Genomic DNA, 22,242 nt, shown 5'->3' with positions numbered 1-22,242 from the left:
GCACAGGAGAATTCTTCCTTCCTGCCCCGTCGGCAATCGGCCCACAGGAAAAGGTTCCTCTACGAGCTTACTGTAGCAGTCTCTTGGATGTGAATAGCGGGTCAAGTTAAATCAAGTTCAACTTTACATGTCCCAAGGAGAGCAATTAGTTTTATGCTAGAGGTGGCACAAGGACATAACATATCCAACACAAGGAAATGTAATGAATTCTTGACTACAATAATGAGGTGATCCGTGAAAATGTCAAACAGGAGTTACTAATTCTAAAGTCCTGAAATAGTCCTAACTATGCCCATTTGATGCTCAAGGCAGGATTTGAAAGTACAGTTCCATCTAGATATATAATATCCCACCATCTAATCCATTTTGTTGCTCACTTTAAATCTGCAAAACCACTTGCAGTACCCATTTCACTGTGGGTTTTATTTGTGCCTGAGCACTTACTCAATTCCACAGCAAGTTGCCACTCATTAAACTCATTATGTTTGTTTTCACCAAGCTGGGATATGAACTTTGTTTTGCCTGGTCACCCACTTAGCATGACCTGGCTAAGATGACCGGAACGGTCTTGGCAGTGCACACTGTATGAATGATGCATGAGAGCAAGTGCTGTGTCTGAGCGAACAAAGATCAAAATAGAGTTTGAAAACATTTCAAATGCTCCGCCGTGATTGATTGCCTGGCACAATGAAACCAATTGAATAATGAAGGAGGCCTGTTCTGTCCTCCCAAAATAGTCCCAGCATACTTCGCCCATCTGGAACTGGCAGGTTAATGCAATCGCTCAAAGAAAAAGCATCTGAAATTATTTCAAGTACGTGAGTTTTAGCTAGTTTAGAAGTGAGCTGATTGCAGCTAGCTGGTCTTGGCAGAAGTCTATCTAGTCTCTAATGTATGAGAAGGTGAGCTGACTAGACCTACATCAATAAGAGAGTTTGAAATCTCTTCCAGTACTCTTCTGTGGACTGATTGCCCTCGCTTGGCACAAAAGAACCTGATTCAATTATTCCAAACTATTCCCATTCTCGCCCATCTGGTAATGCAAGTAGGTTGAAACAAACAATGAAATAAAGTATTGGAAAGCATTTCACTATAATTCCATTCTTGTCAGGCTTAATGGGATATTCTACACTGTTGGACTAAACTAAACTCGAGTACATCTGTATGCCAGACCTGTGCTCTGCAGTATGCAGTGAAGCTTTTCTCTCTTCACTGTGTGCTCTCTAAAAAGCTAATAAAATGTTGAAGCACTACATACACTATTAAAAAATACAGTTCAATAAAATAAAAACACAAGGGAATTAAAAATGCTCAGAAGGACCAGATGACCCAATGCAGGTAAGAAAGGTAGACCCTGTTGTGTTCAATGTACATTTTACTTACAATGAGAGAGCTATCAGCTGTATCAGTACTACATAGGGGCCTTTATGCATAAAGCCTCTAACAATATGAGTAGCTTATAGATTGTGGATCACTGGTCAGGTCATTTGAATTGAGCTTTGCTATTACTGTGTGTTGCTGTACTTTGCATTTTCCATATACCCAGTTGAAATCAGCCAAATGCTCACTAGTAAGAGCAAAAAGTGGCAGCCACAGAATCGCTGCAGGGGGAGAACCAAGACATCAAGTCAGACATGAAATAATAACAGCAAAGGATAAGCAAATAGGTTCCAGATCAGCAGTCCTATTCTAAGATGCTTTATGAATGCGGGCTCGGAGCTTGTGGAGTATCTGTCATGCCTTGATCACAAGTCCAACGCGATTACTCACGGTTTTCGAGAAATAAAGGGACAGAGATGCTCATCAACTCAAGACTTGTAGACAAAGGACTTCAGAGCACTTCAAAAGATGCCTATCCACAGGGAATAGAAGGTTTCAGAGGGCTCTGTTGTCTGCAACAGAGATGTATTGGCACGCCAGACAGGCTGATGGCATTTGTTTTTGGTCTAAACAAAATCTCTGATGCAGACAACATAGACATCTCTTTTCCTTTCCTTCTTGTTTGAATAAGCATCTTTTGAAACGCCACGGGTAGGAAGACATTTTATATCTCTCACACTCATGGGGCCATTTGAGCAGGGATGAAGGGGTGTGATATAACCCCCTCCATCCCTTTCTAGGGAAAACGCTGGGAAGAACAACTATGACTGGCCCAGCATCTACCTTGTTACATTTCAACACATCCCCCACTGATGAGGAAGCCTCCCATTCTGGAGGAGCTGGCGATCTGTAATCAGTTTCACACTGATTGACCACAGCGAAGTGCTGGTTGGAGGGGAGTCCCAGGTCTGTGATCTTGGATCAGTACTAGGCTACTCCTACTCTGAGAGGCTTGATAAATTAGAATAGGGATGCTGAGTGCCGCTAGGAGCTAGCTGGGGCCCTGCTGGCAGTCTGTTAAATGATGCATCAAGAGTGGGTGCTGCTGACTGCAACCAACCTTGGCAGATTGGCGTCAGACACACACACACACAGGCGCACACACACCGAGGCGTGCACGCACATACACACACATACAAAAGACCACGTACACACAAGAACATTTCCACAAACACACATTTCAACACTCAAAAGAACACGCACACTCGCACATAATGTACAGACACACAAAGAACGCATACGCACACACAAGTGCATGTACGCGGACCCGCACACACGTTCATACACTCTCGCACACTGAATGAAACCAACCTTGACAGACTGGCGGGGGTCCATCCATCTGTAGCCTCTCCCCAAGACGACAGGTCAGAATCTCGCTGCCCACCAAGGTGAACCCTGGCAGGCACGAGTACCGAATAATGTCCCCTGCGAGGTCATTTACACCAGCAAGTGCACACACACACACACACACACACACACACACACACACACACACACACACACACACACACACACACACACAGAGCCTTATGTTAGTAAAAGCCTCATCAGTATCACCACTTGAAACAGTAATCAGCAGCACATTTTCTAATGAAGATTGACATCCCTTAGTAGCTGGAGTACCGAAGACGCTCCGATACAAAGACACAGTAACACACACACGGCCAGAGACTTACACGCTTGCATGCACACACAGTGACTGACACATAGGCGCGCATACACACACATCAAATCACAATTACACACATGTGGAAAGACAGACAGTAAGGGAGCCACTGGCCATATGATTTCCACTTCATTTTGCTAATCACTTCTGAGCACTGACAATACAAACAGCTTCAACAGAGAGCTAATTAGTCCAGCTCTCAAACCAATATATTAGTATATGAATACATGGAGAAAATACAGAGGTGGGAAGAAAGGAAAGAAGGAAGGTAGGAAGGAAAGGGAGAAAAAGCAAGCAAGCAAGAAAGAAAGAAAGTACATATTGCAAAAAGGAGTGAGGAAAGGAAGGATTACAAAGCTGAACCAACAGACAAATCAATAAATAAATGTGTTGGTGCAGAGAACAAGTGAATGAACAGATGAAGGCAAGCAACGAACACAGCTGAGGAATCAAACAAATATTCATATGGTCAAATGAATACGTAATACAGACGAACCTGTGTCACACTTGTGACTGAACAAATGTATGGATGAATGAATACATTAGCGAATGAAGGTAAACAGGGAAACAATTAACAGACACATAAACAAACTGACAAGCAATGGTGTGAATGGATAAACAAACAAATGATTAAACTCACGGGTGAATGAAGAAATGAATTAATGAATTAATGAATCAATGTGACTAAACCAAGTTGATACCATGTCTATTCATATTTATTCCTCCGTCCAGGGCAACATCTGCTGCAGATTTTATTTTATTAGGCGCTGGCCGTGGCACATAAACAAACAAAATAAAAGAAGACAAACCTATTTCAAACTCGTCATCATCGGTTAGGATAGTGGCGTTGGCAACGGGAGGCGGTGGCTGACAAGTTCTCAGCTGGTACGCTGTTGGGGAGAGGAGAAACACTGAAACTTGATTAGGCTGTAAATTGCCACCTATCACCGTTGATGATCATCAAAAACCCATCACTAATTCAGCTGTGATCAGGGACATTTTATTATTAATCAACTTCCTTTTGAATGGGCGTTTTAATAGTGCAGCCGGAAGATGGGCATGAAAAGGCATTCATCATTTATCATTACACAGCATCGGAGGCGACACCATGTGGCAAAATAAGCGAGAAAGGTCAAATAATGACTGGTAAAATAAGCCAGAACAAAAAAAAGAGGAGTTGAAATTAAAGGCGTTCGACACAAGGACGAGCTCTCTCTGTTCTTGTTATCTTCATTAGTACACCCAGGTCCTTGCAGTCTGGAGATTTGAAGATGAAATTAATAAGGGCTATTAGAGCAGCGTGGCACTTTAGACAAGGTCTTTGCTTAGTTGGTAGCCAAGGGGAGGTTACCGTGGTAACGCAGCACAAAGAAGCCGCTGGTGCTGAAGTCGCTGTGGAACTTGATGAGGATCTGATTGGCGGTGGTGGACACGCCCTCCTGGGCGGAGCTGCCGCTGAACTGGCCGATCTGAGGCGAGGCCTGGTCGGGTCCGTCCCTGCAGAGTGGATGAGAGAGAGAGGGAGAGAGGGGTGTGTGTGTGTGTGTGTGTGTGTGCGCGTGTGTGCATGTGTGTGTGTGTGTGTGTGTGTGTGTGTGTGTGTGTGTGTGGGAGGAAAGAAAAAGAGTAAAAGATAAATAGAGAGAGATTGAAAGAGTTGGGGAGTGTGGGTGAGATGTAAAAAAGCGGGTAAGGAGGAGAAGGGAAAGCATTTCAACAAATGCTCTTTGCAGAAACACCAGTGATAAGTTGTGAGGATCAAAGAGCAGGTCTGGTTATCCCCAAGCCTCTTCATAGACCCAGGAGTCATTCTGATGATCTGAGAGAAAGTTTCACATTAATCAACAGTGTTGGAGCAGGAACGTGCTAGTTGACTACTGAAGGGGTGGGCATATTTTAACCCCTCCAGCCATATTACATATTGATGGGGAGTGGTGGGAGGGAGGGGGGGATCGATTCATGTACGAATCGTGATTCTAACTTTTGCAATTCTGCATCAATGGGCAAAATTCAAAACTTTTGGAAGCATGTTTTTTTTTTAACGCAAAACACAACTCTAAATTTCTGTTAGGCCTATTTCTTTGTTGAAACTGTTACGATTCTGCACACGTATGTTTCTTTTATGAGGTTTTATGTTTACTATGCTGTCAAGTGGTGGAAAACTAAAAATCACAATGCACTGAACTGAAAATCGTGATGCATCAAAGCACTGTGAATCAAAATTTAATTGCATTGTAAGGACCCTGAAGCTTCCCTGCCCGTGATGGGGAGAAGGCTGATATTTCAGTGAAAGAGGTGGATATATCCATGGGTGTATGGTATACCTGTGTGTTCCCACACCTCCATTACTGTAGCTACAATATACCTTACTTCAACCACATGCCTACATTCTGAAAACCATACCACAGCCCTCAGGTCTTCTACTGCTGGTTTGTTAGAAGTATAATACCCCACTCAAAAGAACATTGGAGATGCAGCCTTTTTTAACTATGCTCCTAAATTGTGGAACATTCTGCCACAGAATATTAGAGAGGCGGGCTCTATAAGCATTTTCAAGTGATTGCTAAAAACGTATCTTTTCAGCTTAGCTTTTAAATAGCCTTCATTTTAACTGTTTAATTTGATTGTGTTCTTTTAATGCAGTTCACTTTATTTGCACATTCTTATCTTTCTATTTTTACATGATTAGATTATTTTAATGCAATGCATTTTGCTTGTTCTTTTATATGCATTTTATATGTTTGGTTTTTCTTACCTGTTTGCCTCAGAGCTGAGCTGCATGTTGTGTATGAAAGGTGCTATACAAATAAACGTTATTATTATTATTATTATTATTATTATTATTATTATTATTATTATTATTATTATTATCTCACACAATTTACGCACAATCATAACCTAACACAAAATATTTGTGTGACAACGGTCATATGTTTCAAGTTACTTTAAGTCTATCGGCTCCTTCAGACATTCATACAGTCACCGAGCACTTTATTAGGAACACCTTACTAATACTGGGTAGGTATCAGCTTTCAGCTCAATGTCAACCGGCTACCAAAGTGACATCCGCCTCCAGGTTGGACGTGTTGTGCATTCTGAGATGCTTTTCTGCTCACCACAGTTGGAAAGAAGTTATATGAGTTACTGCTGCCTTTCTGTCAGGTCCAACCAGTCCGGCCATTCTCCTCTGACCTCTCTCATCAACAAGATGTTTCCGTCCGCATAACTGCCGGTCACTGGATGTTTTTTGTTTTTCGCACCATTCTGTGTAAACTCTACAGAATGTTGTGCGTGAAAATCCCAGGAGATCAACAGTTTCAGAAATACTCAAAGCAGCCCGTCTGGCACCAACAACCATGCCACGGTCAAAGTCACTGAGATCACATTTTTTCCCCATTCTGATGTTTGATGTGAACATTAACTGAAGCTGCTGAGCTGTATCTGCATGATTTTATGCATTGCACTGCTGCCACATGATTGGCTGATTGGATATTTGCATGAATAAGCAGGTGTACAGGTGTTCCTAATAAAGTGCTCGGTGAGTGTATATTACACAAAAGATGCAAACACAAGAGGTTAGAGCAGCACAATGTACAGCAACAGCTAGGCAACAAAACAAGAACAAATCCTAACAATGATTTTCTATGAGAAGAACTTTCTCCGCTGAGGTGCGCAATAGAACTAATCATACTTGGTAAAGCCATTGGTGAGGCACACATTAGCCACAGGCCGCAGGACACAGGAGCACCGTCACTAATGAACACACAAGATCACCTTTAAACCCTTATAAGAACATTGGCATGATCTGTATGTGAAATGAGTCGCATTATACCAGGTCTCGTCTTCCCACACGCTACACCCAACACATGTCACATGGAAGAAAAGATTCATGCCTGAACACGGTACTTTTCCATTATATTTAATTGCCGCTTTTTACAGTAGAGGCATTTCATTAGTGGCACTATCAGGTGGCTACAGGCCTATTCATCTGAACTACTGCATCTTTGTACCTTTTTGTACTTTTAATATCCTATATATTAAGAAAAGTCTTATTACGGTTTCATTTTAGAGTGATCAGCGAAATGGGAGACGGCAGTCAGGCAGGGAAATGAAATGTTGCTATCAGGGGACAGACTGTTTATGCGCTATTTCATTTGAAAACAGTAGTGCCAGTAGCTCCCTCCTCCCCTACTGTATGGCAGCACCAGACGCTGGAAGGCATTTCCCTCCTGTATCGCCCATGAGGACAGGTCCATGACTGCCTGAGGCTTACCATACTATAGAGAGAGGTAGAGAGAAAGACAGAGGAGGAGAGAGAGAGAGAGAGAGAGAGAGAGAGAGAGAGACAGCTGCTGGAGTGTCGGGAGGCAGGCAGACAGCTCCGGTGAAAGTATAGCCTACTGCTGTACAATTATCTGTCAAGAGCTAAAGTTTCTAACTCTTTCTTCATCCACACAAACATCCAAAAACTCACTCAAAACTGTTCTGTTTTCACGCTGATACACATTTCTGTCTTTTTACATAACACTCACTGGAGCGCTGGAGCTGTGAAGGAAGAAGTGTTTAAAACATCTACCGCAGGTTTAGTGCGAGAGCAGGGGAAGAGGGAAGTTCCCACAGTAGATATAGGAACTTGTCAGCGAGACAGTTGGAGGTATACACAGTGACCTGGGCTTTTCTTCACTTTCTTTGACTTTATTTCATCATGCACCACTCCATTCATGGCGTGTTAGCACAGGCAACTTACGCAAAGACAAAAAACAAGAATTCACAGATGTCCAGACAAAAGTCAAAGTATTAAGATGGCTGTTGGCTCATCTAATATGGATGTCACATCAAACACTGTGAGCAAAACCTGCCCACCTGGCCCAGGGCCTTGACATTTTGTCAGTTGTTGAATTCATCATGTACAGCTTTTGAGCTTGCCAATACTTAAAGGGTAACTTCGGTATTTTTCAATAATAATAATAGTAATTTTCCCAACTGTGGGTGTCTAAGTAACTAATGGGGACAACAATTTTTGAAATTGGTCCAGTATTGAGCGAGACCGCTTCAGCTGGCAGCCGCGAAACGGGCTGCAATGTAATCCGACGGGGCAAATGTGAAGCGTTAATGTACGTCCACTAAAAGTGCTTGTTTTGCCACTGACAGGCTCAGATTGTTATTATAAGTGTCTGACAACATTATGGAAAGGACAGAAAGGAAACGTACTTCCTTACCTTTAGCCAGAGCCGTTCTGCCTTTAGCTCTTCATCCCTATACTCTGGCTCAAATAAATACGGGCGGCCATCGAATTCAAAGGCCTCTTCCATGTTGTCGAAATCAGCTAAATATTCAGCCATGACTTAGAAAATATTTTAGATAACACTGAGCTACGATTTCTGTACTCCAACACAACAAACTCCCCCCGGCACTCCTCTCTCCAACTCTCACTCACTTCCTGCAACAACTAAGCTCTCGTGACACTTGAGCGAGACTTGGTTACACACAGACCGGATCAAGCATAAGGTAAGGAAGTGCGTTTCATTTCTGTATAGCGTCCTTTCCATAATATTGTCAGACACTTGTTGTCCCCATTAGTTACTTAGACACCCGCAGTTGGGAAAATCCAGGTTGAAAAATACCAAAGTTACTCTTTAAGGCAAAAACACAGCCTAAAACAGAATGTTATTCCGATAATCTCAGATCTTTCCCAAAGTGAGAAACCAGAGGAACAAGACTTGAGTCAAACAAATCTATCAGGAGCTGCTACATTAGCAATGCACTATATATGATACAAACCTTGAGGAAACTTTGACAGCACCCAGATTTTCCGGGGATATAGGTACATTTTGTGGTCCATAACTGTTAGTACTAGTGTAAAATCAGCCCCATTGGGTTGTAAAGCTCAAACTAACAATAATAATAATTCACAGACAGCCTCCCATCTATTGTCAATGAAGTGGCTCTGGAGAGCGCTACTTGATAACATCAAAGATGAGGTTTCTCCGGGAAAACGCTGTCCACAAACACTGAGCTGTCCAATATCATACTAATGCCACTTGTTCTTAGAGTGGATTTTCCCTTTAAACCTACACCTCTATACATAGAAAAGTGTTTGTTTGATGTGTGCCATAGGCCAATGAGTGATGAGTTACGGGTTGGTGGAGAGAGCGAAAAGAACTTACCACACAGTGATGTAGTCGTAGATTGGCTCCGTGTTGATAACAGAGAAATTGATGTAGATGCCGTACCCCGGAGGCACCCGGACCATCCACATGCAATCCTGGAAGTGGGGATACTCGGCCGGGTGTCCAGGAGAGTAAATCGTGCCGTTCATGGATGTTATATTCCCACCGCAGAGAGCTGGAAGGAGGGAAAAGAAGTCAGAGCGGCTGGATAAAAACGCCAAGCCCGTCTTTGATTTACCCCGAGTCGTAAAACTTGCTTTTATGGCTGTACCGCCGCTAACTGTTGATAAAACAAACCATAACGGCATGTTATTGGGTTATCACTGAGATAATACGGGGTGTATGCACCTGTAAGAGACAACTCAAGGGGATGGTTACTGGGTGCCGTGAAGTTGATGACACTGAGTGCTTCTGACACTAAAACTCCCCTGTCATAACCCTTCAGAGGGAATGTGTTAAAATTTGACTTTGAACTGGGGAGTCGAAGCCAAAGCGCTGCCCTCAGGTTCAAATAAGCCAGGGAGAATGGGGTATCTATGGAGCAAAACAAAAATATTTACCACTTTCTCAGACAAATATAAAGCTGGCTCCTGGACTTTGAAAGCATGTTATGGGTTTCCCAAATATTCTCTAAGGATTAAAACAGCCTTGGGGAACTGCTTCACTCGACTATAGCCGTGATGAATGAAAAGCCTTAATTCATAATGACTGGGCAGCATCTGAGGTGAATCTCCTTGAAATTTACTGCAGAGAGGCATAATCAGCATTGTAATAAAGACTTGAGAATGCTCCATATATCATTATAATGGGTTGTATAGTTTTATAGTTCAGTAAAGTGATACTAAGTTGCCGATAAAATATGAGTCTGATGCTTTAGGAGGGGGCTAGACTACAACAAGACAAAGGATTTATAATTCATAACCATATACACAAAAAAATAGTTTCAAAGACCTTGGGGTTTTTTTAGTGGATAAAAAAGATGGAGATGCAATCCCCATTTTAGCTTTAGTCTAGGAGGCTAAATCACTGTGTCAGAAACCAGCCAGTAGTCTGCATGGCTCTCCCATGCTGCTGTATTAAAACACTTTCCCATTGTCCGCTATAGAGTTTAGGGAAAACGCAAGAGAAAGCACATTTGATGATACCAAATAATATTTATTCTATTTGTTAATAATTACTTGTAGGTTAAGCATTCAAGTATTGGTGGTGCAAATGTAACAGATGGTTCAGCATTTTTATTTTTTTTTAACATAGTTTGGGGGGGAATCTTGTGTGCGCAGGACAGACACTGGCTGGGGGACACCTGCTGTGTTCGTAAGAGACACTGGCCAGTCACCTTCGCAGCGAGGTATGGGGTGATTCCAGTTTCTGCTGATCCCATGCAGACAGGTGAGAGAGGCCTCTCCCAGCAGCGTGTAGCCCGGCAGGCACTCGAACGAGATGGTCATCCCCACGCTGTAGTCCTGACCGATCACTATGCCGTTCCGAAACGGCCGCGGGTCCGGACACCGCTGCAGCTCGTACGCTGGGAACACACACAAAATGTAGACTCGTTGAATCGTAAATCAGATATTTGTAAGGTTATCATACATACAAAACTAGTGTCTATGGTGACCTCAGAAAACCAGAGCCTGAGCCTGTAAGCTGCCCTAATCTCGAATCACTGTTGTCGTCGGGTGGAAACCTCGATTTTCACGTTTTAACTTAAATTGAAGGATTACATGCTCCTCTACTGGTAGAGAAAATTCTGATGAAATTCCGATGAAAGCCATTCAGAAACCCATGGGATATACTGAAATATGCGTGATCGCCAAGCTGAAAACAAGGCCATTTTTCTTAGTTCCTGACAAGCTCACATTTCGGAGATGCAAGGGTTTCACCCGACAGCAGCGATATACTGTAAAAGTGGAGTCAGATTAGAAGTCCGTTACTGCGACACCAAATGGGCTCTAACACATAAAATAACATAAAATAACTCTCTGACATGACCATTGCAAGGCTATTCAAGGCTATGTACTATTGAATTTTTTTTTTTTTTTCTTGACAAACTGAAAAAAAACCCAAGGTCGCGGCAAAACACAAAACACTGGAACTGACAATGGGTTATCTTCAAGGCTTTTGGTAAGTGGCTCAAAGAGTCTGCGACCTTACAGCCCTCATCTTAAAAACAGCCTCTCGATGTCTCAAAAGAGGCCGCCACTGCCTCTCTCCCTTGTAGAATTTGCGCTCCATAACCTCTTGTAACCTTAAGACCTTGGTGAATACGTCTGGCCCTGCAGCACCAATCTCTGTCCCCTGTCCGTATCTAACCTGACTGATGTTCTTTTAAGTGTCCTATTAGCAACCTCTCTTCCCCATCCTTGGCCGCCACACTGATAACACTCCATTTTAACTCTACCGCAAGGACCAATCTTGGCCCCTCACCCTGGTAGACGATGTGGAAGCCTGGTTTGTTCTGAGAGTAGTCGCTGTGGAAAAAGAGAGTGGTCTCGTGGGTGGTGCTAAAGAGGGAGTTGGGCACCACGGCACCGCTGAACCGATCAATCACTGTCCCCGTTTCCAGGCTCCCGCTGCGCACCTCCAGGTAGTCGTGAACCGGCTCCGTGGAGAAGTTCAGAAACTGCAGGTGGATCCCTGAAAAGTTGAAAGCGGGGGAGGAGACAAACACAAGAATATATAAATAACATCGCACTCCTCGAATGCATAGGTTCCTTTCAAGTCCATACTAGGAAAGTTCCTGGTATGGATATTCAGTGCCGACATGCATGAAAGCAGCAGTTCGATTTTTAACACAACTGGTGGAACTGAGAGGAGAGGAGAGGAGAGGAGAGGAGAGAACAATGCAGAACAGAGCAGCACAGAAGAGATTAGAACAGAGTAGGAGAGAGAAAAAGGAGAGGAGAAGAGAGGAGGAAAAGAGGGGAGATGACAGACCGAAGCCGATGGGGAGTTGGACTCTCCAGCTGCAGTCCAGGCTGCTCTGGTAATTCCCTGGGAAGCCTGGGCTGAGGATGACGCCGCTGAAGTCTGTCATGGAGCTGCCGCACTGAGCTAAGGGAGACCAACCAAGGAGAAAGAACATGTCACTTCTCCACAGAACGGGTGGATGGGGGGGGGGAAAAAAGGAAAAAATGACTGGGGAGGTGATTGAGAGGTTGAATGTGGTGGAGGGGGTGAATGGTGGTGTGGTGTGTCTTTGTGTGCGCGCGTGCGTGCGTGTGTATGGGCTTGTGTACACGCATGATGTATGTGTGCAAGAGAGAGAAGGAACAGCCTCGAGGTTGTGTGTGTGTGTGTGTGTTTACAACTCGGCTGGTGTGCGTGTGTGTGTGCACGTCCCTGCTCGTGCGCGTGGGGCGTTCGTGGAAAAAAAAAAGCTCGACTCGGGAACATTCCCTGTTTTGCGGCGCTTTAAATTAAAATAAATGGAGGAGTCGATATTCAATACGGCGTCACGCGGTTTTGTGCAGAGGTGTTGATTACTTCACCCTCCCCCTGCAACATCTCTTCTCTCCTCCCTTCCTTGACTGCGCCGCGCAACACTTCAGCTCGCTGTGAAGGTTACACTCATCCCCCTTCTCCCATGGCACATACCCTGCTCTTATGTAAACACCCATGTGTAATGCAATTACAGCCACCAGAGGCATGAATGTAAACTCGTGGCTAAATCATTCCTCTCTTCCCACCCCCCCACCCCCACCCGACAGGCCCATTTATGTGCTAAGTGGTTGGAAACACAAGGGGTATTGCCTCCGTGTCTTAAGGGACCACCAGCCAGCACCAGAATAAGGCAAGAGCCATCCTGGGATTTAATAGTGCTGCCGGTGGGGGAAACTGTTGACCTGTCTGTATGGGAGAGGAGAGGAGAGGAGAGGAGAGGGGAAAAGAGAAGAGAAGAGAAGAGAAGAGAAGAGAAGAGAAGAGAAGAGGAGAGGAGAGGAGAGGAGAGGAGAGGAGAGGAGAGGAGAGGATGAAGATGTTATGCTGTTGGTGCAGGGGCACGCGACCACTTTGATGTGAGTTTATCAGCAGCAAAATGCACGCAGTTCCGCGGGTGTTGGGGGGTGTGTGTGTGTGTGTGTGTGTGTGTGTGTGGAGGAGCCGGGCTAACGAGCGAGAACAGGGAACACACACGTCCAAGAGCAGGCCTGTCATCAGTAAAGCTGGGATTTATTTCTGTCCGTGTGCTCATTTCTGTCCGCGTGTGTGCGCTTCCGTGTGTATGTGTGCACCGCAAGCATATGTGCGCACTGCGGTGTGTGTGCATGCTTCCGTGTGTGTGTGTGTGTGTGTGTGTGTGTGTAATTGGGGGCAACAGAACAGTGAGGTGTCAAAAGAGAAAGTGGAGCACTTCCTTAGTAATCTCTTGAATCTATCACTGTGGCAATCAACATCTGAGGAACTGTCAGGGGAGACTAGAGGCTCTCATCAGGGGTATCAGAAATCAAACAACACAGAGATGGAGCAAAGCCTTATTGATTTTCAACTCAAGGGGAAAGCAAAAAAAAGAATTCATAATCCCCACCTCCTCCTCAATCTTACAATGAAATTGTTGCTCTCCCAAATAGAATAACAAGTCCTCTGTGAGGGCATCGATGCATGTGCGGGGCTGTGTGTGTAAGCGTGAGGAAATGAATGAGACGGGAGAAAGAGAGAGGAAGAAAAAATGAGAGAAAAAGACAATAAGAAAAGGTGAATGCGAGAGAGAGAGACAAAGAGAGAGAGAAGAGGAGGAGACATTGAAAGAGAGAGAGTGTCTGCATTTGATGCCACAAATTTGGTTTTGTTATCTACTATATGACCTCATTGAAACCTGCCAGACTGTACAAAAGAATACATTACCTAAACACAGAGGTACGGGGTAATTCCACCTTCTGACAGGACCAGGCATGCAGGTAATATATGCATTACCCTGTTCGGGGAAAAACAACAACAATCTATTCACCAACACCAAACTACTGTAATGTCACAAAGCAAAAGAAAAAAAAAAGAGAAAAGGAGAAAAATACACCAAGAGATCAAGCAAAAACAGCAGGTGCTCGCAGCAGGTTTAAGTCCTGTCCCATGGATTTCTGGGGTTAGTGAACATATTTTGGATTTTTCCAAATCTTCCTCTCAAGGTCTTATGTGTAAATATTTGATGGTATCAAGAGTAGCATGGGGACCTCTTACTGTTAGATGGGCAGTTAGAGCACCACCTAGAGTCTGACTACAGAGAGAGGCTACAGCTTGAGAGAAAGAAACAATCTGACTTGCATAGTATTTTTTTTTTTTTACATGAAAAAAGAAACTGAAAACATTATAAAAGGTTAATCTTCTGTAAGCTGTTAATATTACTGTGTTTGTTTCTGTCCATCCAAGTTTTTGTACAGTCTATAAAGGTTTCCTGCAGCCAAGAGGCATGTAAAAAGCATGAATGCATATCCAATGCGCATCCCCCAACCTACCCACACACCCATCCAGCAAAGCCTCCACATAAAATACACACACACACACACACACTGGACACAGGCAAAATCACTTAGAGGACTCCACCAGTGCTACTGCTTTTGTTTCTAGAATGGCCCCTGGTGTATTTCTGCTGTTCAGAGTTTCAGCCTGGAGATGTGTACAAGAAGTTGCCGGTTGGTCCGCCGAGCATGTGAAAAGAAGCGAATGCCCTAGCCGGTGAAAAAGTCAATGTGGGATTAGCGAGGCGACTGTTAACACCATCCATCGCCCATGGCCTTGGAAGGTTCTACAGCTCAAAACGTCACGGCTATCTACTCCGGGGAGGATTGGCAGAAGCTAAAGCTGCTTTGTAACAGACACACACAAATACACACACACACGCAGACAAGCACGCAAGCACACATACACAGATCCACATACACACCTATAGATAAAGATGCAAGCATAAACACATGGTCACCCCCCCCCTAACACACACACACACACACACACACACACACACACACACGCACGCGTTCTCTCTTGCTCTCTCCCACATACACACATTCTAGAAAAAGTCCTTACTAGCCCAGCCTTGACAGATTCATCCTTTGGGGTATTCCCTTGAAATTGTCACTCCAGGCAGGTAGATATGATTCACTTATTATAACTGCGAGAGGGCTGGATTTCTGCTTTACCGGCACTGCATGCTTCTCCCTACCTGTAATGTGAAGCCTTGATCGCACTGGAAGGACACCATATCACCCACGGTGTAGCGGTCACCCACTTTCTGACCGTTACTGGGGGGCACCGGCTCTGGGCACGAATCCAAACCTATTGCTTAGGACAGAGTCACAACACACAAGTGTAGACAGCGATCATTCTTCCGCACAAAATGGCCACAGCAAAGACCTGTAACTGCTCAATGCGTTTGATATGCTGAACAATAAATGCCCCATGCAGTCGATATAGCGTGAATTATAGAACATTCATTCATATTCAACAGGAACATTTAATCACCTAATACCTGTATGGAGAAGGGATCATAATTCAATTAAACCCAAAAGTTTTAACATGTAATTACACAGTGCTTCATTTTAATGTGCTTGTAATTGCATAATAATTGAGTTAGGAGGGTTTTTCTTCTCATCATAATGTTGGGAAACTGGGACAAGCCACAAGGCTATTCTACTGGTGGTTGTAATCGCAAAATCCTTCCGACTATGATCTGAAGCAATCACTGTGAAATTACAAAGCAATCCCTGAAGTATTGCTTGACAGAAGCATTGAGCCCTATTGGAAAAAGTGATTACAGCACCACTGCCCAGGTACTGAGTCCTGAGAATGTGTTTTAATGGCTTAAAGCCAATAACGGTTGCAACTTTGGGCTAGATTAATACATGGTACTTGAGTTAAGTGAAAGCCGCACTCACTCTTAGAGAGACTTTGAAATATAGAGTCAAGTTTCAATTTCATATATCCCAGAGGTCAATGACCAACAAAATGGATACAAATTCACAGATGCAGCTATTGTATTAGTCCCACACTTTACTTCATGCTTGATGCACTCCTGCTGCACTGTTAATCAGTGCGAGGTAGCGTTTGAAAAAATTTAATTTTGCACCATTTTAATCTGCCGGGTACAAGTAATGGTCTGTCAATAAATTGTTTGAAACTCCTATGCCTATTTGGTTGTGTAAAATTGAGATAAAATGGGATGCTGTGCCTGCTGCAGATGTAATACAAAATAGATGAATGAAAGGGGGCTTCTATCATAAATATGAAGAGCAAAGTCTCAGTTTTCTCCCCTACTGCAGTGTATAATTAGTAAGCAGGCTGCAGGGGAAGAGTTAATGGGAAGGTGGACATGCACAAACATACATAATATGCATGCACAAAAAAAGAACACATACACGCACACACACACACACACACACACCAGCCCACTCAAAGAGGTAACAGGTCCACAGAAGTGGGTGGGTGGTTGGATAAAAACATGACAATAGGAATGGTCCCAAAACAAATCAACATCACAGCCAACTGGAAATCTATTGAACAGTGGGAGGGTGGTCACACAATACTGTACAACAGTAAAGGTTAGACAGTAGAATGGAGTGGGAAGGCACAGTCACCTAAGAGGTGTAGAGCAGAAAGTAACGGGAGGGCAGTCAAAGTTAAACCAACTAAGAGCTAAAGAGGGAAGTGGGTGGGTGCTGCAGCTGTGACTTTTTCTCATAGTTGAGTTTGAATAAAGCCATTGTCATGAGAAATTCAATCGACATTTCTTTATATTTCTAAGAGTTTCAAATTCTGTATCAATTTCAAGGGGCTGGGCTTTTTTTGACAACTGACTAAATGCTTGCAGAACAGTGCTTGCTGGCATTTTCTACAGTATATGGCTGCCATATGAGTTAGGTTTGTCATCAAAGAGTAACACAGCCATAAAATCAACAGTTTCATGAAGTTATCATGTGGCCTAACTGCAGGGAACAAGCAGCTTTCCCGAGGCAGCGTTCTGTAAAACTAGCAAACTGTTCCACAAAGCTGTGCACTCATTCACTTCAATGGTGCTTCAAGTACTAATGAAAAGTATCTAGGCTATTTGGTGCATAAGTACAGGATGTTTGGGCAACTTTGTATCTGTGTTACAGAAAAAACCTCCACATCATATCTGTGGGTTTGAGGCTATGTCAATGAGGCGAACAGGGGAACTACCATACCAGATTTGATTTTCCAGCCTAAAATTTTAGTTCCCTTGAGAGACTGAAGATGATTTTCCACATTAAAAAAAAATTTAAAAAATCCACATTCTGTACAGTTCAACAGCGCATGATGACATTTAAACCTAATTATCAATTTATTTGAATGTGATCTTAGCTCCTTGGCTCCCTAGTTGATCAGCTGCCTTAATTTCTTCTACGGAGAATACAGTATGTTAGTCTACCTGGCCTGATAGTGAGCATTAGCAACTGAACCATTAGCAAACACAGTTTACAGCATAAATAGAATAGAAGCACTGCTTATACAACAATGTGCAGTATATATTGCCATACATTACTGTATGGCAGCAGTCCATGCAAACTAATAGATGAAGAAGTCAGAAGTGTGTTATCTCTTTATGTGATTTAATTGAAACTCTTTGCCTAACAAAGAGGATTATGGGAGATTAAAATCTCAGCTAAAATATGAAGATTTACAGTTTAATTTAAACATTCACAATAATACAACTGGTACTTCTTTTTATTAATTAGATACTGCTGAATAAAGAATCTGCACCATTTAAAAAAACAAAACAAAAAAAACCTTCTAATGGGTAGACACACACAACAGCCAAATGAAAGTTGGAATGCAGAGAGGAGTGAGACTGTTGTGTGACACAAAAGAATTAAGTAGGAGCTGGAAAGAAGAAAACAGTCAAATAATGTTGTGGGAGGTTGGTTGCAAAAAATAGAGCGAGATAATGAAAGCTACATGGCAGAAGTAGAGGCAAAATATGTCGGTCACGCAACACACAATAGTTTACTAAGAGACAAAAAAAAGTCTAAACTGCTGCGAGGGTGCACACAAGTACAACCGCAAACTGAAAGTTAGAGTTTACAAAGCATAGTACTGTGGCTATACACTGTCAACAGCACAGCCAACTGAGAGTTTAAGATAAGGAAGAAGTAGGTGGGTGGTGACATGCACAGCGGAGTGGAGTGGAGCGGGGAGAATGTATGAAATACAACAGCTGTATGAAATACAAAAGCTACTGTCTCGGCCATTTAGTAGCTAATGGTATTTTGAAACATCATCATCACCAGCACCAATATCACTATTATGATCATCCCATCATGATTACCATTTGTCATCCCCCTCATTATCATTCATCATCACCATTCTCATCCTTCATCATTATTATGATCATCATAACTTTGCTACCTAAATAAACAGCACAAAAATATGTCTAACCAATTTGCCAACCAAGCTGATCTGCACCATTACCTGAGAATATCAAAATCAGGATAAGCAGCAAATATAATACATTTGCACTAGGACACTGTTATAGTGTAAGACTTAGTGAATGCCGCCTGGATAATAACAAAACATAGCACGGTAATAGCGGCAGGAGCAAGATTTGCAAACAATTGGACAGTCTGGTGAGCTGGAGTCCAGACATTGTGGAGGTTTGCAAGGAGCGAGTTAAGCAGGGTGACGGCTCTCAGTAAGAAGCTGTGGTGACGGGTGGTATTGGTCTTAATGGACCGGTAAAGTCACCCAAAGGAAAGATTTTAGAACAGATGGCTGCCTGGTTGGGCAGGGTCGGTGCCAATCCTCCTTGCCCTTTTCTTCCCACTGCCCTGTGCATTTCATTTGACGGCATTTGTAGCTAAAATCTAGAGTGTATAGAGATCAGTTGGCTGGCCATGCAAATGCGAGCAGAAATGAGACAGCATGAGATACAAAGACGCATCCAGATGGGGTGCAGAATAGAGGAAAATTGCTGTAAATTGGCAAAATAAAGAGGAACCTGAGCACTGAGGGGAGATTGGTCACAAAGATAGAAATGCGTAACGAATAGTTGCTCAGAGCAATGCGGCCTGATCACACAGACACAAATGTTTACCAAACGGCAGAGAGCAGCAACATATGAGAGGCATGCTCGCAAATACGATGGCGACAGGGCGGGCAGAAAGGAGTCTGACTCGGGCCTGGTTTACAGGCGGCATCGGTGGAAGGTGACAGGGCGGCGATGGCAAAGTGTGAGACAGACAGTGAGGAAAGAGCCTACTGTGAGACATGGCAGTGAAGCGATTCTCAGCAGTAGGTGGTGGCGGTGGCGGTGGTGATGGGGGGTTGGGGGTTGGTTCAGAAAGGAAAGAGCCCACTGAGAGACAAGACTATGAAGCGGTTCCAAGCGAGGGGAGGGTGGTGTGGAAAGGAAGAGCCGACTGCGAGAGACACGACTGTGGAGTCGTTCTCAGCAGCGGGGCGACGCGCACAGACTGACACAACAGAGAGAGAAGGCATTTAGATTCGAATGACAGCAATGTTTTTTTTATGCCGCTTTTGCTATCGGAGCTCATTTTTGCAGACTGACTGCTCTGTTCGTTTGACTCGGAATTCATTGATTTCACTTAGAAACATGCTATTCTTCGACTGGCCACATTAGGCATGGCATCCCGCACTTGCTGCATGTTGGCAGAGCTCTTATTACGCCATTTGCTGCCTTGGCGCTCCCACAACCCCGCAATTTTATCTGCATATTATGGAGTTCAACTCTTCTCCACGCTTATTTTCCCTGCATTTGTGCCTTCTCACTGCCCTCGCTGTACTCACTGCCCTCGAGTGACAATGGGCCTCCCACGGTCACATATTTCTACAGTCAGAAAATAGATTGAATGTGTAGGGTGAATGGTCACTGACAGACAAGCATGCCGAACAGAAAAAATGTGAGAGAGAGAGAGACAGAGAGAGAGCACTGAGCGTGGACAAGTCTATGGATGAGTGCAACCCGGAGAGAAAGAGACAGAGACAGACTAAAATTATCCTGACATTAGAAGAAACAAGGAGTCAAAATGCCATATAGACATGTAAAGAACAGTGGGAACAAGCGGACACTGAGGGAACACCTACTGAGAGACAAGTCAATTGAGCAGCTAAATGAAGGAGGATGGAAGTCCGGCAGCTTGAAGCAAGGACTCTGCAGAGCAGCTCCAAGCCATGGGGGGAATAATCACAGATAGAACAAGATACTGAGCCAGACAGCCGGGCTGACAGGTAGTGAAGGCGGACAAGCAGATAGGAAAATAGAAAATTAGAGATGCAGTCAGAGAAATAGGGTTACAGGCATGCAGGAAGAGAAACCGACTTCCACTCACTCACTCATTCTCCGTCTCTCTCTTTCACTCTCTCAGTCCCTCCACCTGTGCCAGCCAGACAAGCTGCCGCTCTCGTTTCTCATGCCCGTGTACGGTACGGCAGCTGGAAGCCGGTGGCAGGTAGACGCACAGAGACGTGTACACAGACAAACTGACAGGCAGGCAGGCAGGCAGACAGACAAGCCGTCTCTCTCTCTCTCCTCATACCTGTGTACTCCAAGTGGAAGCCCGCGGCTGAGACGCTGATGTCGGACTGGAAGGTCAGATACAGGTTGTTGGAGGTGCTGTTCAGCAGTTGGGGGATGGTCGTACCTGTAATCACACATAAAATATACAGAAGGCTGTCCAATATATAGAATGTTGTTCCTTCTGCTATATAGTCCTGCAGTCACACATATACCAGTAGTAGTTCTGCTGCAGATTCATTATGCTTTCTGTTGCAGTCCTATACCAGAGCCATACTTTGACAGAGTCTGAACATTGCGGCTCTGAGCAGCAGCCATGTCAGCTCCATAACCTTGCTCTGTTGATAAGTAACTTATCACTGTATTGTATGTCAGCTCTATTTGACAGTGCTAGGTATCTCACTATAGCAGTGATATGGAGGTCATCCTTTCAAATCGACGCTCACAGCACAAGGTGACAAAAGGTTCTACCTATAACTATATAACTACAACAAGCATACAGCTAAATAGATCACACTATAGATGCTGCCTCTATTATACCTTATAAAAGTGTAAATCATGTTCCACACACTTCCTCTATACTCTCAGAAGAGCATGCACCGTGGGGGAATTCACAGAATATTCAGTATGCGTGGCACCAATGAGGTCTATATAATTTTCTGTATTCCAGCCCTATGTCTTGAGCAATTTGCATGGAGACTCTTACATATAATCAAAGGTTCCCCCAGGATAAAATTGATTGCTGGCTATTTAAACTCCCCCAGCCTTTCCACACCACAGTGCTGCCCTGTGCAGTGAGAGAGCCACACTGTGGAGCTATTACGATATGTAAAGAGTTTTGTTCCAAAATGAGATATCCGCCATTTGAGAAATTTGACACCTAGTCTCACAAAAGTGATAGCTGATATGGAGGCAAAACTCATTATGCTACACCAGTGCTTCTTAAACTAGAATTCAGAATCCAAAATGAAGTGAAGGCCTGTTTCTAGTGGGTTACCACGTGGCAAGAGCGCCAGTTTCATTACACTGAGGCCTAAGGCAACACTAAATTTCTAAAATCCCAGGCCAAAATAGGGCATAGAATACGAAGATAACCACTGCAGAGAAAAGTACAATGTGTGGGGAAGGGGTCGATCTTTCTCCTTCTTTGACTGGGAGCTTAACAGGTTTTAAGACAGCACTCTCAAAGGACGTGCCAAATGTCATCAGCTCCATCACCACATCTGTCTGCTGCTCAGACACGGGAGGCTCTGTGACGTTTGATTGAAATTCAGGCGGGAGCTGACAAGTAAAATTCAGTTGCATCGGTTTTACCTGAGTAGCTGCCGAGCCTTGGAGCGTTGCCATCAACCCCGTCGAAAAAATCCAGCGAGTCCCAGTTGTGTTCCGTGGCAAAGGTCACAACTTGAATCTGAAAGGGAAAGATAATTTAATACAAACGATGGAGAGACGAAGAAAAAAAGCATGAAAAGTGGATTATCTTCCAAACATCAAAAAAAAAAAATCACAAAAACCAAGGATATTTACATGGAGCAAAATGGCTGACTTAT

General features: G+C 43.8%; 1 protein-coding gene across 1 annotated transcript in view; it reads right to left on the bottom strand.

Moving 5' to 3' along the window:
- LOC139647843 (CUB and sushi domain-containing protein 3-like) overlaps positions 1 to 22,242 on the bottom strand; it is a 221,515-nt gene that overhangs the window by 62,932 nt on the left and 136,341 nt on the right. Inside the window, 11 exon segments of the mRNA XM_071523829.1 lie at positions 2,692 to 2,805; positions 3,856 to 3,936; positions 4,398 to 4,543; positions 9,214 to 9,391; positions 10,553 to 10,741; positions 11,641 to 11,850; positions 12,151 to 12,267; positions 14,059 to 14,128; positions 15,368 to 15,486; positions 20,715 to 20,819; positions 22,007 to 22,103. Of these exon segments, the coding sequence (XP_071379930.1) occupies positions 2,692 to 2,805; positions 3,856 to 3,936; positions 4,398 to 4,543; positions 9,214 to 9,391; positions 10,553 to 10,741; positions 11,641 to 11,850; positions 12,151 to 12,267; positions 14,059 to 14,128; positions 15,368 to 15,486; positions 20,715 to 20,819; positions 22,007 to 22,103 (1,426 nt within the window).

This window comes from Centroberyx affinis, unplaced genomic scaffold (genome assembly GCF_046629955.1).
Source record: "Centroberyx affinis isolate AG114_WGS23_722 - 3 ecotype Tasmania unplaced genomic scaffold, CSIRO-AGI_Caff_v1 ptg000102l_1, whole genome shotgun sequence".
In the NCBI taxonomy this organism is placed as follows: domain Eukaryota; kingdom Metazoa; phylum Chordata; class Actinopteri; order Beryciformes; family Berycidae; genus Centroberyx; species Centroberyx affinis.
Note: the sequence above shows the minus strand (reverse complement) of the source record. Positions and strands in the feature narration are given on the sequence as shown.